Source organism: Montipora capricornis, chromosome 6, assembly GCF_036669925.1.
Source record: "Montipora capricornis isolate CH-2021 chromosome 6, ASM3666992v2, whole genome shotgun sequence".
Classification (NCBI taxonomy): Eukaryota; Metazoa; Cnidaria; class Anthozoa; order Scleractinia; family Acroporidae; genus Montipora; species Montipora capricornis.
In genome coordinates, this window is record NC_090888.1 from 42,089,793 (window position 1) to 42,108,257 (window position 18,465).

At 39.6% G+C, this 18,465-nt stretch overlaps 2 protein-coding genes across 3 annotated transcripts in view; both read right to left on the reverse strand.

The window, feature by feature from the left end:
• LOC138052163 (protein mono-ADP-ribosyltransferase PARP12-like) overlaps positions 1 to 9,748 on the reverse strand; it is a 12,367-nt gene extending 2,619 nt beyond the window's left edge. Inside the window, exons 1-4 of the mRNA XM_068898539.1 lie at positions 8,618 to 9,748; positions 4,239 to 4,424; positions 3,284 to 3,440; positions 1,894 to 2,097 (exon numbers count right to left, since the gene is read on the reverse strand). Coding sequence (XP_068754640.1) covers positions 1,894 to 2,097; positions 3,284 to 3,440; positions 4,239 to 4,424; positions 8,618 to 9,740 — 1,670 coding nt within the window. The 5' untranslated portion in view covers positions 9,741 to 9,748. The remainder of the gene's footprint in view (positions 1 to 1,893; positions 2,098 to 3,283; positions 3,441 to 4,238; positions 4,425 to 8,617) is intronic.
• Positions 1 to 18,465, reverse strand: part of LOC138052162 (protein mono-ADP-ribosyltransferase PARP12-like) — a 28,575-nt gene that overhangs the window by 2,619 nt on the left and 7,491 nt on the right. The window contains exon 5 of one of the 2 annotated variants that reach the window (XR_011133012.1): positions 16,621 to 18,327. Coding sequence is in view for 1 of the 2 variants with exons in the window: in XM_068898538.1 (XP_068754639.1) it covers positions 17,910 to 18,327 (418 nt within the window). In the remaining variant the exon portion in view is untranslated. Of the gene's footprint in view, positions 1 to 14,302; positions 18,328 to 18,465 lie in introns of those variants that run through there. The other variant, XM_068898538.1, reaches the window with a different exon arrangement.

Consider the following 18,465-nt stretch of genomic DNA (forward strand, 5'->3'; position numbering starts at 1 on the left):
TTACTGTCTTTTTTCTGTTATCATTATTCAAGATGACAGTAAACTACAATCAGTGGCAAAGTCTTGGGACACTCACCCTTTGAAGTTGGTTTTCTTACTGAGTTTGAATAATTGTCCCCTCTCCACTACAACAATGTTGTCAACAGTGAACATACATTTCCTTGTCTATTTCAACATTGATTAGGGGGGGAGGCGAGGAAACTTGCATTTTGAAGATTTTAGTGGAATTTTGACAGTTATGCTTAGTCTCTGACGTGTGAGAGGTTTTCAGGCCCATCCTGACATTAGTGTCCCAACTACTTTTGCCACTGATTGTTTGTTTCTACTGACAAGGGTCAGTAAAGTGAGAGCTACTTTATACCATGCAAGGGCACTTCTATTGACTTTGAACTTGTTCATAACGTTTCTTATAATAGTAGAAAACCATGTGTGACGTAAATTAAACATTTCTTTGTTATTTACAAAATATGCTTGCAAAACGTGCTTGTGGGGGATAAAATCACATCGCGCGGAGTTTTTAAGAAAATTCATGACTCAAAAGCTCTAATGTAATGCACGTACCTTAAAGTTTAAATTTCTTACGAAATTGGACAGCAAACTTTCTATTTCTTAAACAAACACTTTTTCATAAATGGTTTTCCGGAAAACAATCAGTGCTGAACAGAAAGCTTTAGCTAAGGTGATATTGGAAATATTTGAGTCGCCGAAGCTCTGAAGTAAGCTCGCAGCCTGTTGTTAAAAATCTCGGTGCTTGGTTAGATTGCAAACTAACGATGTCAATTTGTATTAGCAAACTCTAGAGTGCAGCGTTTTATCACTTGCCCAACATCAGTCGCATCAGGAAATTTCTTAGTCTGGAGGTCACTAATACCTTAGTTCACGCCTTTGGAGACATCGCGCGTTGATGATTGTATTAGCCTTTTGTATGGCATATCTGCATCTCAACTGAACAAGGTCCAGCGTGTTCTCAACGCTGCAGCTCGGCTTGTTTGCCGCGCAACACGTTATTACCACATCACGCCGTTGATGCGAGATTTGCACTGGCTGCCGATAAGACAGTGTATCCATTAAGGTATTGCTGTTTACATTTAAGGCTATACAGGGCATAGCCCCTCTTAACATCGAAAAACTTGTCCTCCTGAAAAAGCACGGTGCGTATAGCTTGCGTTCAGCTAGAGATAGCTGCGAAGTGCGGAATAGCCAAAGTTCTGCACATCGCATAGTTACATGTAGATGTGCTCCGTTGGCAAGAAAACGAAGTGTACTTTCGAAGATGGGAAGGCCCAATAAATTACAAGAAAGACAAACGTACATGTATGCGTATTCGTGCTTTGAAAAAAATAAGGGCTCCTAATGTCAACTTTACCTTGAAAGAGTAGGTGAAAGAGTGGACTTAATATGACGATTTCCTCGTGAGCACGGCAATCATTTTCTTCAGGCCAGACAAAAAGGGCTAGTGACTGTTAAGGACCGTACGAAACGTATAAGATACGCCAGGAAAATGAAACGCCATTTGATAGAGTATCCTACCTTTGGCGAAGTTTCTTTAATTCACAAAGGAAATCCCATGAGTGACGCAAGCTCACCAAAGGCAAGAGTGAGGGACTTCAGGTTACTGCAAAAGGGTCTAAAAATCTTGTAGGAGGACGGAGACGTCATATACTGGTGCCAATTGCATATGGAAAAGGAGTTATTTTGAAGGAAATCTACGGGAAAATGAAGTCCCAACTACTTTTGCTACTCATTGTAATCTGAAAGCTCTGACTTTTTGTTTACTACAAAACGAGATTCAAGAGAGAAATATGGCCGCAACACACAAAAAAAAACCCTTTGCCTAGTTAAAATAAAATAAAATAAAATAAAATAAACCTTTTCCAACGGAAATGCACTTACTGAATATATGAAGTCCATAAATCCAGATTTTGTACACGTTCAATTTTGACAATCTTGCGTTTGCCTTCCATGGTCTCAAGAAACATCTTCTCTGCTTTCTTGTATTCGTCAGAGATGGTTGTTAGCGGCACACGTATATAGCGATTACCATCAGACATCGCGGTCCAGTGCAATGGTGGACGATTGAAGCCAGTAGCGCGTCGCCTACAGTGATATTTACATAAAAGGATATGACTGTAGTTATCACTGAGGGACTAACACGTCGTGACTATGGAAGTGCACATGGTACGGTGGAAAATTTGGTAAAGAAGAGTGTGGGCATTTCAACTTGATAATATCTCCCCCCAGTTTTGAACCACCTCCACCTGACCCGGCCGGGCAATAAGTTACTAACCTTCACATTAATAATTTCATTACATTTAAAAATTAATCAAAAGTCACTTGAAAGCACATTACAAGTGAAAGTGAAAGGAATGCATGATCCCTGCATTTACCTGGACAAATAATTCAAATGTCATGAAAGTTGCCACAGTAAATTCAGATAATGATTATTGCTTTGAGGATATTTTTAACACATGACCTCTAATCTACTATTCTACTGCATCCTTTTATGGGAAAACATGACAGCCCAACAAATTTACCTGGACCTAAACCTGTTACTTCAGTCAGCAGAGGCCATGGGTTTGAATCCTGTCAATCCACACAATTTCTTGAACGCTTATGAAAAAAAGTTGTTCTTATTTTCTTTGCAAAGTTTCATTTTGTTGATTTCACTTATAATCCAAAAGTTCACATTCGTTTCACTTCACATTATCAAATAATAAATTATCTTATTCCTTTGACGAAAAAGTTAAGTCAATGTGAAACAAATTGACTAGCTAAATAATGAAGTCACCTCATCTCTGGTTTTCAGATTTCTTTAATCAGAAATTTCTTTGAATTGTCATGATCAATGACTCATATTTTCATTTGCTACATGTACCATGTATCCATGTTTACAAGTGAAAATAGACAAATTTGAACAAAGTTTCTTGCTTGACGGCTGAACTTTAAATCTTAATTGTTTGTTTCCATCACTTTTGTGACTTGACCTCAGATCATTAACTTTATTTCTAGTCTAATAGGCCATTTCCGATTTCACGTCTGCCTCCTCTTCAAAGCGAGTCTAAGTGCGAAGTTCTTGTGATGCTAATACGTTCTACTTTACATGAAATGAAATGAAATGCAGAAAACTAATTTTCATCAGAAAAACTTCGCACTTAGACTCACTCACAGACATGAACTTGGAAAGTCTTATTAATTTGTGCAATAGTGCTAATAAAAATAAAATGACTGGAAAATATAGTTGTTAACTGTTACTCTCAATAATATTAACACTTCCTGTACATACTTTTGAGCCAATTCCTTCATGTTTTGTTTTGTGACTAGGTCAGCAGGCCTCCGTCTAACAGGTCGTTGGGTTTTGTGCACATCATTCTGTTGATACATTCTTTTGTAGTACAGAGTGTAACTGTGATGGGATGCACTGAAGGAATGTTTTTCATTTCCTAAAAAGCACTGCACTATTAAGCATGAAATAACTGGGATGTTCAATAATCAAAGACACAACCAATAAAATGAGTCGTTTCATAATAATTATTATAATATTTACATGTAACTTATATTACCATACAAAGAATTAATGTCACATGCAGCAGTGGAAACAAACACAGTTTTTCCAGTATTGGGCAAAATAGGCACTAAAATGAAGCCAACAAAGGGAATTATTGTACAAAAGAAGGTTCCTGGTTTCCCTGGTTCCAGATAAATTTTGTCTCACGTTTACATGTGCTTAACAAAAAGCATAATAATTATATGTTCTTACAATTCCCTACACACTGATAAATTTGATGCCAGACTATTCCTCCTTAAACCATTATTTAATATACGGTAACCTTGCCTAAGGAAGGATCAAGTAATTAAGAAGAAAAGGAAAGCGATCTAGACATACACGTATCTCTTGTCTCACAGGTGTACCAAAGTACTGTAACATAGTAAGAGGACTGTCAAACCTATGTACTGTAGAGCTATCTTTTAGGGTTCCAAACATGAATCATGGCAACATTGCACTTGATAGTGTCATCCAGTGACAAGGGTCTGTTAATGAAAACAAAATGCATGGGACAGGAAAGTTATAGACTGCAGCTCTCCAGGTTTGGCAAACTTACTGTTTGCCTGCAAATTGTTTTTGTCCTGACTGGCTGCTGTTTTGATTTAAATATGTTGATCTGTTGTTACCAACAAACCCTACAGCTGTATGTATAAAAAAAACTGTCAACTGCAAATATTCCATTCAACCTTCATACCTGCCACATAGTCCGTTTCAAGGCATATGCTGCTGGTTGTGTTTACAGCATGTCCATCCCCTGGGGTGTCATATGACTGCCAAATATGATTCTCATCTTGCCAGTACCAATTCCACCTGGTGCTGAATATGTGACCTGCTGGAGCAACAACTGATGATACAGTGGAAAGTCTGCGAACTGTCACGCCTGAAACAACAAAAGACAACCATCAAGTCTACTGTACATTTGTTGATTTCTGCTATAAAGAAATGATTAAAACAGAGAGCTCATAGTTGAGGATGAAAAATTAATGATTTCTAAGATTAAACTAAATTATTAAATTTCAAGGGTGGTGGGGGGGTGGGGGGGGGGGGATGCCGGCAAAACACTGCGACTTTGTTGCGTCGAGCAGAATTGTTGGTTGTAATGTTTAATCAAAAGCAAACTCTATGCAAACACCAGATTGAACAAAAAATGTTGGACGAACATCTTCCAACACGGGTGGCCAAACAGTCAAACGACAATGGATCGAGAAAAGTTGGAGCGTTGAATCCAACTTTGTTGGATAGTTTGGCCAGGGCTTAACCCATTGAAGAGTAAAATCGTCTGGCGTTAGACAGAGTAAAATACTAAGTCTGGCCGGCTTAGGCCGGTTTGGACGTCAAAGGGTTATTAAGAATGCAATGTTTGTGTACACCGCAGAAGTATATGTAGCACGGGAGTTTTGGGCTTTCAGACTTTTAACTCGTGTCTTGCATATACAATATGCTGCATTAACATGCTGAAATTTTAAGCTAAAGAGCCTTTGACGTCACTTTTCCCTGGAGCCAACCGTCTGAGGTTCAGGGTACACCTGAAGGTGAGTAATGGTGGATTGTGAAATCCAAAACTTACAATCAAAGTAAACAGCCTTTGGATAAAAGTCAAGGTTCAAAATTATGCCAGTCAGGCATTATTGGCAAACACACTTTCAAAATCTGAAGAAAAAAAGGAAGAGATTTTTTTATCACAGGGGCACTTTCACTAGGCACTCTCAATCACTAAAGAATCAATGAGCACTTCCTTTCGTTCAACTAATTTATTCGGGTTTTTTTGGTTACCATGCCTCCACCAACAGCATACTAGCTCCTCCACTTCCTATATAAAGCTCAATCAACCCACAATTCAGCAATTTGCTCTAAAAAAGAGCAATCTTTCCATCGTGGCAATTCGACCAAATTTTCCTGTTTAAGGACGTTCGCGCCAAAGTCTTCCTACGGTGAGATTTTCTTCATTTCTCGACTAGAGTTAGGTCATGAAGTACTTACTCCAAAAATATAAAAAAAAATTGGGGTCACCGACTTTGTTTCGGAGAAAATGGCAGTGGAAAAATGCCTTAATTTCGATAAATCTGTCATAATAACGAAAGGTAGCCTCATCTGCTCATCCATCGAAAATCCTGAAAATAAACTGTTAGAGTGAAGGTTTCCGTGCATAGGTTTTTAGGGGTGGGATTTTAAGATAATTTCATGCCGCTAGGGATGTCGTAAACAGTAGAGTTCATCCTGGACCAGCGTTTTCGTAACCTCTATCCGTTGCAACCACTATCGGAATTCGATGACACGAGGAAAGAAAATTTAAAAAAAAGATAACTTCTTACGGTGAGATTTTTTTCATTTTATCATATTTTGTAGAAAGTAAGTAGAGTAAGTGATTCATGATTAAAAAAATAGGGGTCACTCATGATCCAAGGGAGTAAAATCGATGTGATTTTACGAAGCTCTTGGAAAACTTCGTTTGTCACGTTTTTGCGTGACCTGTAACCCAAGAGAGGATCGATGAAAGGTTTTTACCCCAAAACAAAGCTTTCTCGAGCACAGCAACGAAGTTTTAAGCAGTCGTCATCTTCATTTGGTTAGTGTTTTGTATAATATTTCTCCATTGCCGTCATGCTCGTCTTCTGGAGTGTGGTTTTTGTGAAATTTAATCGCTGTTTTTTTGCACGCAGGTCCGCACTATTCAAGCCGACGAGGACGAAAATGCTGCTCTATTTTCACGAAAGTAAAGGATAAGAACTTCAAAAACATACATTCATTTTGAACTTAAGTTCGTAGGGTAATAAAAACATTAAAAAAAGAAACAGCCCCATTAAATTTACGCAACGGTTCGTCCTCGAGTTTTCCAAACTTTCAGCCGCTACTCGATCAGCAGCTACCTTTTAATGACTTTAAAGAGCTTTTTCCATCCTCCCGCTCACTTCTCTTTAACGTTTCATGATGATTCGGAAATCAATGTGCCATTCTTTTGCCGGCCTGGAATTTTTTCCCCGGCGTTTTTGTCGCCATGTTATTTTAACTCAGTGTTAACTAATGCTTGAACAATATTTATGAAAGTCAAGTAGACTAGTGCACGACTGTCAGATAAAAACAACGCGAACATCAGTCGTGCAGTAGTCTACTTGACTTTCCTAAAAATTTTTAATCAATTTTGACTGATCACGATCTTCTCTTATCCAACGCTGTGCAAGACTTATCTTCCACGGTTTCTGCAAAGGTTTTCAAACCTCAACTTTCACTAATGCTCGAAGTAATGCGTGACATATTACAGTCGCGTTACCTGCGCAGTTACGTTGCGCACAAACAATTAGCGCGAACGTCCTTGGGTGCTTGGTAGACTTTCGAAAAGTCCTTCGTCTAGATACGAGCGGAACGAAGGACTTTTCATACTTGATTGGCGCCAATTTAGCGACCCAAAAACGGGTCGCTGAGCTAGGCCAATCAGAGTAGTCCTCGTGGACCCCAGGGGATAGAGTTGTCAATCAAAATTTGCCACAAGCAGTGAAGCGTGATTTTCAAACATGCTAGATATTCCGATTGCGCGACCATCACAGGAAAATAATTCAAGAATATCTGTCTTGCATAGATCTGTTTGTCTTCTCCAACCGGAGCTGGGAAAAGTCTGACCTTTGAACTAGTCCCGTAGGCTTTTGGTCGTTTACTTGGGGCGGGTGGCATGCTATCGCCTTCGTAATTCTTCCACTGATTTCACTCACGAAAGATTTGGTCTCTAGCCGGTCACTATGTAGGAGACAACACATTTAAAATCTTAAGTATAAACTGGTGTTTGGAAGTCCCGAGGCGATTCTCAACGACTATCGACACATTTTTCGTCCAATGGAACAAAAAAGTTTAAAATGCATGTATATTCATCGACGAGAGTCATTGCATCGCTAAATGGTAAGATGTATCTTTTAATTTCGGTCTAGTACGTCTCCTACACCTGAAGCTTACCTGATCTTTCATGAGTGAAATCAATTGACTTTCTTGACGATTCGAAGCTTTCCCTTACTTGCTAATCTTTCGAATTAGTCTTTCGTTTCTCTCAGCACAAATCACGGCACAAGTGTTGGTCCAAAAAATACCACTGGAGATCTCCTTTCCAAGCGGCAACTCGAGATTGAAATAAGCTTTCGTTTTATTTCATCTTTGTTTCTGATACCTTTAGCACAAAGTCAACAAATTTCCTCTTTCGATTTCGTAGAAACAAACATGTTCGACTGTTTTCGTCGGATTGCGCCATTAAGTTCAGGGCTTGCGAATGACGTCATCCCCTTTTGGCGCGAGACGCAAATGAAAACCTTGCAAGCGAGACAAGTCGACCTCTCGCGACTTCGTCGCTAGCTCATCCACTTCGCGTACGAAAAATCACGATTCGCTCGCCGAAACATTTTCTCCTGGGATTATCGTGGGGTCGACTTGTGGCAAGTCTAGGTGCTTGGGTGCTTACCATTTAGCCAAATAATCCGGATGGAATGATCGTTGCATAAAGGTAAGCGATTTTCCGAATTTAACGACCAACCGGATGAGAATGGCGCTTACCATTTACTACACAGCATTCCATCCCGCATATTTTACTCGATCTTGTGAGAAAAGGCCTGGGGCCCGTTTCTCGAAAGTCCCGAAAACTTTTCAGGCCCAAAAAGCCATTTGAGAAACTGCTAACCACTTGCTTTGGAAAGCCAATCTTTTAACATGCTTTGAAGGTAACAAAAAGAAAAATAACTGTAAAGTTTGACGACTTAAATCCTCACCATTCTTGAGATACAAAGGGAATTGTTACACCTGAAAATGGCCCGTAAAGTTTCGGGACTTTCGAGAAACGGGCCCCCTGGAAACGGAAGGTTCTCGCAAATGTTAAGAGCATTTCGCGAATTCCGTTCCGAACGGAAAAAGAGGACTACCTCTGGAGGTTGTCCACAATTTCCGAAAAGATTTTCCGGAAAATTGCCTTTCCATTTGATCTCAAACCGAAATTTCCGGATTTTTTGGCTAAATGGTAAGCACCCCTTAACTCTCCCACGGACACAGTACCACCATTCCTTTGGAAATTATCCGTTCCCACCTGAAGTATGCAATACTTACTGTACAGTGATTTAAGTGGCAGAATTGGTACAGCTGTCATGTCTTGAAACTTGACTTCATGTTGAATGCCTCTGATTGGCACTTTATAGTTGTCTTTGCTAACGTCACAATATGCATCCTCCAACATTGTATTCAGATCACTTGTAAAACTCTCCCACTTGTCATCACCGCTGACAGAAAATTGCCACAGATAAGGTAACTCTGTGTGCTGGTGGACACATCTGCTGCCAAAGTTGCATTTGCCACTGAGATTGAATCCACAAATCTCACTATCTTTCTCTTCACTGTCATGGGTATGGCACAGGTGCTGGAAAATATCAGACATCGCTGAATCCGGCCCTGTACAGCTTGCAGGCTTCTCAACATCAGAACTGCCACCGCTGACAGTTCGCTTCTTTGTTCTTCCTTTCAAGCATTGAAGAATGATTTGAGGATGGATGTCATATTCTTGTAACACTCTGCTATTGTGTTCATCACAAAAATTATGCTCCCTCTTGCAATTCTTGCCGTATCTGCAATCGCCATCAACAAAATGCTCGCAAACATGCAAACACGGGCAATTATTTCCTTTCTTACAGACTGCTTTGTTGTAGAATTTGCATATTTCTGGCACCGACCGACCCGAGGCTGCTCTCTGAATTTCACTTTTGTCGACAATCAGATTCAGTAGTTTTCGGAGAGTGTTCTCTGAGGAAGGTCCATTCAACAAGAAAACCAGACGGAAGTGATTTAAAACGCAAACTGTATGTTTATCACTAAGATCGTGCGATCTTTTGCACTTGAGGCCAAATTTGCATCTGTCTTTGATAAAATATGGGCATAAATGCAGCTGCATACACTCTCTTTGTAAACATCCACCCTTCTCTCCAGCCTGGGAACAAAACTCTAAGGGAACGTTGAGTTTAACCATCACTTTCGTTTTCTTTTCGTCCGTAGTGGAACTCGAAGCGAACAGAGTTGGGAACTTTTTCACGAATTCCGATGCTCCAAACTTTGATACATGTCCGCGGGTTGGAACAGAGAGTTTTAATACTACTTGGTTGAGTTCTAACTCTCCACCGTCTTCTTGTATTAAAACTTCTATTAACTCTTCAAGCGCTTGTTGTACCAATCTCGCCTCCATGTTTTTGTAATGCGACATTATGTTGTGGTTTTGCATATTAAAGTTATGGTGGGAGGTCACTCAGGCCCTGGATATTAGAGAGTTTTAATACCATTTCAATGGCAATTTTGGTAGTTTTTTTCTGGACAAATCGAACTGCACTTTTTCGCACTAAAGGAAACGGAACGGATTGAACCTAGCGTTTTCCAGCATGCGAGAAGCGAATTTCTTTTTCCGGCCGCGCGAGAATAGGGCAATTATTTCCTTTCTTACAAACTGCTTTGTTGTAGAATTTGCATATTTCTGGCACCGACCGACCCGAGGCTGCTCTCTGAATTTCACTCTTGTCAACAATCAGATTCAGTAGTTTTCGGAGAGTGTCCTCTGAGGAAGGTCCATTCAACAAGAAAACCAGACGGAAGTGATTTAAAACGCAAACTGTATGTTTATCACTAAGATCGTGCGATCTTTTGCACTTGAGGCCAAATTTGCATCTGTCTTTGATAAAATATGGGCATAAATGCAGCCGTTTACAACCTCCTTGTAAACATCCACCCTTTTCTCCAGCCTGGGGACAAAACTCTAAGGGAATGTCTAACTCTCCACCGTCTTCTTGTATTAAAACTTCTCTCAACTCTTCAAGTGCTTGGTGTTCCAATCTCGCCGCCATGTTTTACTTCCCGATATGGGAGGAATGGGAGGTCACTCAGGCCTTCTCACGCCCCGGATCAGGAGGGAGGGGAAAACCTCTCTCATCAGCCCTTCCTGAGAGGTAAAGGGTCAAGTGCTCAAGCTACCCTGACGAACGTCTGCTGAAAGGAATAAGCACTTCCGTTCAACGGATGTTTTTTTTTTTTTTTTTTTTTAACGACTTTATTGGGCATATCAGATAAATATTTAAACAAGACAGAAGTGCATAACAAATAGAAAACAGAAAAAAAACAAAAAAAAAAGTCGAAGGTCAGAAAATTCGATAATATTACGGAGAGAAAAACGGCACGTCTGACCTCCATGACACTCACACCAAATACCAGTTTAACCATTGCTAGGAGGCTTGTGTACATTATGTTTTTACTTTGCCACTAAAATGCTCCTTCTTCCCCACTAAAATGCTTGGTGTCCCCCCAAAAAGTTACTAAAATGCTCAGTTAATGCTCGTTATACATAGGCTGATAAGGTTGTCAGTGAAATTTAAATGTTATTAATTCAGCATTAACACAAATGAAGGCTCAGCTTCGCAAAAACGTATATGCACAACACAAATTTAGTATGATAAATACTTTTGTCCTTTGGCCATTTCAATTTCAGCAGGAAAAGAAAGCAAACAGCGGTTACAAACATTTTCATTTTATACTTGACGTTTCGTATTTTACATCATCAGAACTGACGGTTAAAACTGTTACACAAAATTTTAAAAAACTAGAGCGAGGCACTGGTGACTAGTTAAAAAGTGTGATAACAAAATCGTAACTTCCGGTAATTGATACTTCCTGAAGAAATTAATAAAGAAAAAGCTTCTCACTACCAACGGTTTCATTAAGAGAGGGTTTTAAGTCACTGATTAATAGCGTTTCTTTAATTTTACACTGCAAGTCGGACTTTCCAGTTGCGAGGATTTCAAAGTGGTCCCATTTGATGTTATGACCGCTAGAAATAGTATGGTCTGCAACAGCAGAGGCGTGGCCGACTTGTGTAAGAGCTTTGAAATGCCCGGACTTCCTGTCATGCAATCTTCTTTTTGTTTTGCCGATGTAGAAGGAATCACAGTCCCAACAACTGGCTTTGTATACTATTTTAGATCTTTGAGAACGACTGAAACGATCTCTGTAAGGAAAAAAAGACTTAACCCTGCAAGTGTTTTGAAAAATAACCCTAAGATTGACACAGCCATAAAACTTACTAATACAAGATTTAACACGTCGAGTAAGAGCTTCACTTTGAAAGCCCAAAAAAGGCAAGACAAGAATGATATCTTTCTTAGGAACAGTGGTGGCAGGTTCAGCAGACCTGTTCTTTTGTCTGTTCAAAACATCATTAATGTTGTAACAAAGAACGCCTCTTGGGTAACCATTTTGAAGGAGAGTGTTCTTTAGATCGAAGAGAGTCGACTGTAACAAGGAAGAACTCGAGCAGATGCGTAAGCAGCGATAGGTGAGGGTGCGGACTTCTGATGGTGTATGTTGCAACATACGAAACGTCAAGTATAAAATGAAAATGTTTGTAACCGCAGTTTGCTTTCTTTTCCTGTAGTATGATAAGTTATAGTATATGGTATTTGATACGAAAGTGACGGAAAGTTAGTATTTGTTGTTGTATTGCAACATAAGTGATGTTTCAATGTAATCTTTTAGGGGTTGTTCTTTTCGGTTTTGTCGTAAAACTTTCATTTTCTCTGAATTTTTATTTTCAAGGGTGCAGGGATGGCGCAGTGGTGAGAGCACTTGCCTCCCACCAATGTGGCCCGGGTTCGATTCCCAGACTCGGCGTCATATGTGGGTTGAGTTTGTTGGTTCTCTACTCTGTACAGAGAGGTTTACTCCGGGTACTCCGGTTTCCCCTCTCCTGAAAAAAACAACATTTGACTTGATTTGCATTCATTGTTAATTTCAATTTACATAGAGATTTAGAAAATAATAGAACAATTTTGACTTAAACTTCCTTACCGTAGGGGTATCGCGAATGTTTCTTGGTGGAGAATTCCATTCACGGGCAGCCGCACCCTTAAAGCTACATTGGCCCATAGTTGACTTGGCTCTCATACCGTCAATTAGCGAGCTATCTCTGAAATTACGATCATGTTGCTCAGAGCGTTTGACTAAGAATCCTTTCAGTTGGCGTGGGAAGGCTATGTTGTTAATGAATTTGTACACAAGTTGTAATCTCATGAACCGTCTTCTGCTGCGTGAAGATAGCAGCGTTAGTTTCGATCGGGAACGCAAACCGGGTGCAACAATCACTTTTAGTTAAGTGCAGTTGTCTTACATAATATGAATTAAAACGAATTTTGAGACTTCTACTCACTTTGAAAACGAACTAGTGAACTCAGGTCCCTTTCATGAGGCTGCCAAAATGGAAGTGTTACCATTTTCAATATCCCTTTGAGAAAATCTCACGATTCAACACTGAATTTCATCGACTTTATTGACACCCACCTCAACGTTACAACAACTATTGTTAACAGACAGCGAGCAAAATAAGTATGGGTAATCAAATGGTGACGCGTGAAATTAGGGAATAATTTCACGCGCGTTTTGTCCAAATTCAAGTAATTTCCCAACCTTTAGGCGAGGGAAATTACTTGATTTTGGACAAAACGCAAGTGAAATTATTCCCTAATTTCACGGGTATACCAATTTGATTAGCTATTAATAACATGGTGACAAATTACTCCTTAATTTTCAAACCTGGACGCCATTTTAGCACTATATGAAAAGTTGCCATGGCAACAATGTAATTTCACATGTGAAATTATAAATTAACGCTGAAATTTCGCGTCAAAATTAACGAGTAATTTGTCACCCATGTTATTATAACGGAATGAAACTTTCAGCCGTTTTCATTCCAATGTATTACTTGGTTCCTCAGTTCTTTCAGGAGTAGCCCAGCGGGAGGAAATGCAAGTTAAGGTCTTCGGTAAGCTCATAGAGGAGGCAGTGCGGCCCCGTGGTTAGGACACTTGCCTTGAGATCTGCAGTTCCCAGGTTCAAGACTCGTTCTGGCCACTCGTTAAATTTGTTCCTGGTGATCCCACAGTTGTTGTTGCTGTTGTGTTCTGTTGTTTCGTTGGCCCTAAAACGTCCCTATGGGGAGTTGCCAATTAAGTATGCATTGTATAGAAGGGAGCAGAATTAACAGGACGGAAATCTTTTTACAGCGAGCGATACTGGAAAAAATTAATATTGGAAAACATTACTCACGCTCCTCTGTTTCCTCTTCCGCTTTCAACCGGAAGACTAAATGGTCTTACTGGCAGTTTAGCAACGACGCAATAAAATCGAAGATCTTTGGAGGCAGTGTGGCCCAGTGGTTAGGGCGCTTACCTTAAGATCCGGAAATCCCGGGTTCAAGACCCGCTCTGACCACTCGTTAAATTTGTTCCTGCTAGTCCTTGGTTCAACTTCCTATAGGTTGCTGCACTTGTAAATAGTCAACTGGTTTGCATGCGGCCAGTTGGGATTCTCAACAGTTGCAGTTGTTATGTTCTGTTGTTTCTGTTATTCCGGAATACGGTCAATCGAACGCACCTTAAGTATGTATCTTCGTAAAACCAACTAACACTCAATGAGTGTTCGAAATTTGATTTACGCAATTTTGAAACAATTCTGAAAGGCTTACAGTAACGCGAATTTGAATTTGGAGATTACATTCCGGCTAAGGGTCTGCCGTCGTCGTTGGGTGGGGTCAAACCTCACAAAACAGGTACAGACAATTACGGCATTCTGTATGAAAAACAATGGGAAGACTAAACATTCCACCAGAACGACTATTCACTCGTTGTGGCCAGTTCCAGTTCGCCTTTGTTTGAGGAAAGGTGTCAAAGAGATGTACCGACCTGTAAGAGTAAAGAGCTATTTGCCTTTTTAAAATTTAATTATTTTTTATTAGATACAAAGATACTTCTAACAAAACAATCAGACTAAGACATAAAAACTAATAAAACAGCAAATTACCTAAGACGCAGACCTACAAAAAAAATACAAAAAAAATTCCAGCTTTCAGAATTAGTGTCCTACTCTTTGTTAGGACAAAAGACAGTAACATAACTAGTTAACGCATCATCGTATGTGCGTTCTTTAGCCGGAAAAGAACGCCTGATCGCAGGTTACATCGTATGATGCTTGTGGTTATGCTCATCGCACAAGAACGAACCAGGCTTATAGCCTATGGTTTTATGGCGTTTGCCCAGGTGAGATGCAATAATTATCCTCGTGCTCATTTCGAGTCTAGCCACGAGTCTTGCCACAAACACAAACTATGTTCAACGCTGAGACCCAATCACAATTTCCTTCCACCGAACACTATTACGCATTTGATACGGTTAATTTGATACGGTACGGTTAATTTGATGCAACTTACCATGGAATGAAACCTCAGGCTTTCTGCTAGATAACCATGCAAAAAATGGGACTCGACAATAGGACACCTAGTTTTTCTAAAGTATTTAAAGGCGTTCAGGGAGGACGTATCAGTGGAAAGAGCTGTTCTTGAGGGTTTCAACCTTGAAATAAGCTAGACGTTAACGTCATTTTGTTCTTTTTCCCTCGATCCATGTTTTTGTTTTTCATTTCCCCGCCCGTTTCTTCGTGTTTCAAAAAGAGACGGACTGTTTGAGAATTTCTTGCTTTCCAAATTGCAATTTGTACTTTGCGTTTTTGTGCTACTACTTTTGTACTACTACTACTATCTACAAAGGTTTGAAAGTAACCTGTCTATTTTCTAAGAGCATTCATGCTACTGAGGTTTTCAAAGCTAAAAATTTGGATTCTTGTGTCTTATCCTATCGATTTTATTTTGACAAAATAACATTTTCTATATAAGGGTTTAAAAGTAACCTGTCGATCCCCCCCCCCCTCCCCCAAATAAAAAAGAAAAGGAAAAAAATCCCAATGGAAAAACTGCGTTTATAAAGTTTGAGTTCTACAAGGTTCACAAAGGCGACGCGAGTTGAAAAAAAAAACTGGCTCAAAGACCAAGGTAGGAACACTGAGCGAATACGCTTCCAAAACGCATGCCTCTAGTAACGAGAACCTTTGAAAACGTACACGACGACAAAACCACGAAATTTTCGTCTGGAGGTAACAAAGTTAATCAAAAGTTTTGCTAAGTTAATCTGTTTTGTGCGTCCCTGATTTATCTCGAAAACTTTTGTGACAAAAAAACAAACAAACCAAAAAAACCCAGTTTGTTTCTTATCGGTTTCCCGTATTTATATTGTCGTATAACGCGTCTACAGGATAAATAACGATAAATACGGCCAATGACCGCAAGTCTCTTTCCGCCGACTGCATGTAGCAGGGATGGCGCAGTGGTGAGAGCACTCGCCTCCCACCAATGTGGGTTGAGTTTGTGTTGGTTCTCACTACTCTGCTGATTCTAGCTGGTTTTAAGCTGTGCTCCAAGGTCGTGCATGAACCGTATAGCGGCAGCCAGAGGAGTGTCACTTATTACTTATACTTGTTATTAGTACCAAGCTATCCTTAACCTAAACTACGGCGAAAATTGATGCTAAGATCTCTTTGTCAGCTATTTTTTGTTTTCCTTTTGAAAATATTTCTTGTTTATATGCTCACTACTTCACTGAGGATATAACCAGATGGAGCCACGTTACTGCATTTCAGAATATTTTCAACTTTAGGGGAACCTCCACTTCTACAAAAGCCTGTTACAGAAAGAATTTTCACTTTCAAACTTTCCAAGCGCCGTGGCGTTACCTTGAGTAACTGACGTATAGTTATGACACAAAGAGCTGTTAAACAGAACAATCAGGAAACCGAAACACATCACAATTATTCAAGAAGACGGTGCCAAGAAATTTTAACATCAAATTAAGCGCCTCTGAAATTTATTGTTCATGTTACAAACGCTTTCTCTTAAAAAAATATTCAAGCAAATTTGATTGTAAACATTTTTCTGCGGCTTTTTGTGGAGATCGAAGTTCCCATTTAAAGATAAATGATACCTGTATCCAAAAGGTTTAGAGAGGTTCACGACCTCGTGTATTAACAAAATATTTACATCAACTTTGTTTCAACTTTTTTTTTCTCTTTTCCTGTTTTCTTACTTAATTATTTTCGAGCATGAATACCACAGCTCTAGAGCTGTACCTTGCGTCCTACGCTTCGTACCCAAACACATAAAAAATCAAAATTGCCTACACTATTCAAGCGGCCATTTCGTAAGCCTAGGCCACGGGCTTTAAGTAAGGCATTCAATATTTAAACGATATCCTATCTCTAAATCGGGAGAGTTTCCGATATTCAGATTTATTCAACTAATGTTTCTCTCGGGTAACATCAAATTGAGAAAAACATAAATGTCATTTAGTATCATCACTCAATTATTTTCAAGTATAAATACCCCAAGTTCTATAGCTATACCTTGGGTCCAATGCTTCGTGCCAAAACACACAAAAACTTCAAAATTACCTACACTATACAAGCAGCCTTTTTTTCTATCGAGTTTTCTTTTAAACCGGGAGAGTTTCCTATATATTCAAATATATTCAACGCGTTTCTCTCGGCTAACATCAAAGACAACAACAGCGAAAGCTATTACAAATTAATAACTATCATTCTTTCTACTGATGAAAAAACATACTAGCAGCAAAAAAAAACCTTTGGGGGTAAAAATAAATAGTTAGAGCTGCTGGCTACTAAAGATGCTTCTAAAATCTAATGATCTACAAAGTCAAAGCTGTTCAAGTTCCTTAATTGCCAATGGCATTAGGGACTCTACAACCTCGAACGCGTTCGATTGACCGTATTTCGGAATAGGAATACATCGAATAGAGGTTAGAAATCCTTCGCTATTTTAAACATATCTCTATTGTCCTTGTTGCTTCAAAACGCCAGACATACCCGTTTTAAATCATCACTCCACGTCTTTTTATTCCCGAACAGGGTCAATCGAACGCACTCCTAGAGTGCCAACTGAGCCAATGCTGTTGCTTGCACAATGATACTTGAGTCATAAAGCATATATCATGAGCAGACACGTATTAAGTGTAAACTTTTTACATCCTTGTAACTTTCAAAATGTGTAGCTTACATCCGCCTCCTCCTCTTATTCACTTTGAGATAAATGAAATAAACGACAAAAATATTTTTGTTAGCTGTCCGCAAACGATCTGCGGTGAATTTTCTCGGAGTTCACAACCTGCGGGAAAACGATCAATTCACCAATCACAACGCACAAAAGTACAACCAATCAGAAGTTTTCCCTGACATTCCGGGAGACCACCCGCGGCCAGGAACACTATTAGCGTGATTCTTCTGAGGGGAGAAAACGGACGTACACAGACTAGAAAGTAACATGCACATACTCCATGTAAAATGATAATATTTATAATTGTTTGCATCTTACCATTATGCTTGCATTTCAAATTAGTTCCATTCGTTTTTTTCTCCAAAAGATTCGGGTTTGCTCTCCCTTTATCCCTTGGAGTTTCCCCAGAAATTTCCTCAAGTTTCCTCAAGTGTAAGTGATTAGAAATTCGGGGTATGATTGGTTATTTTCAAATACAACAAAAATTGCAGGATTCCTTGCATTATCACAGCATGAATCATACAGGACATATGGGTCTTTTGGATCTTTGGGAGGTGGGCGACAAAGTGAACCGTCACCAACGGTGTAGGAACCTACCACCACCTTGGCTAGGAACATCTGCCTATAACCCCTTGATGAATCTTGCTTCAATGTGTAGCAGTGTGAGTAGTTTGCTTTACAAGCAAAGTAGGTTCCTTTCCCGAACCGTGTGCCATGCTTACCACACATTCTCCAGTCAAAACCCTGCTGGCAGATGGCCTCCACGGTTTCCTTATTTGTGCCATGAAATAACTGCCGCTCTTCAGGTTGTTTGCCAGATTTCTTAGCTATGTGGGTTTTCCGTCTGCAAAAGGATAAAAATTATGAAAATACCACAATCCAAGATTTTCACATCAAGAAGACAATGGTCGTCGATAATCTTGCACAAGAGGTGCTTGGCAAAACCATGAAGTCATCAGGATGAGTTGAATTTGCACCCTTT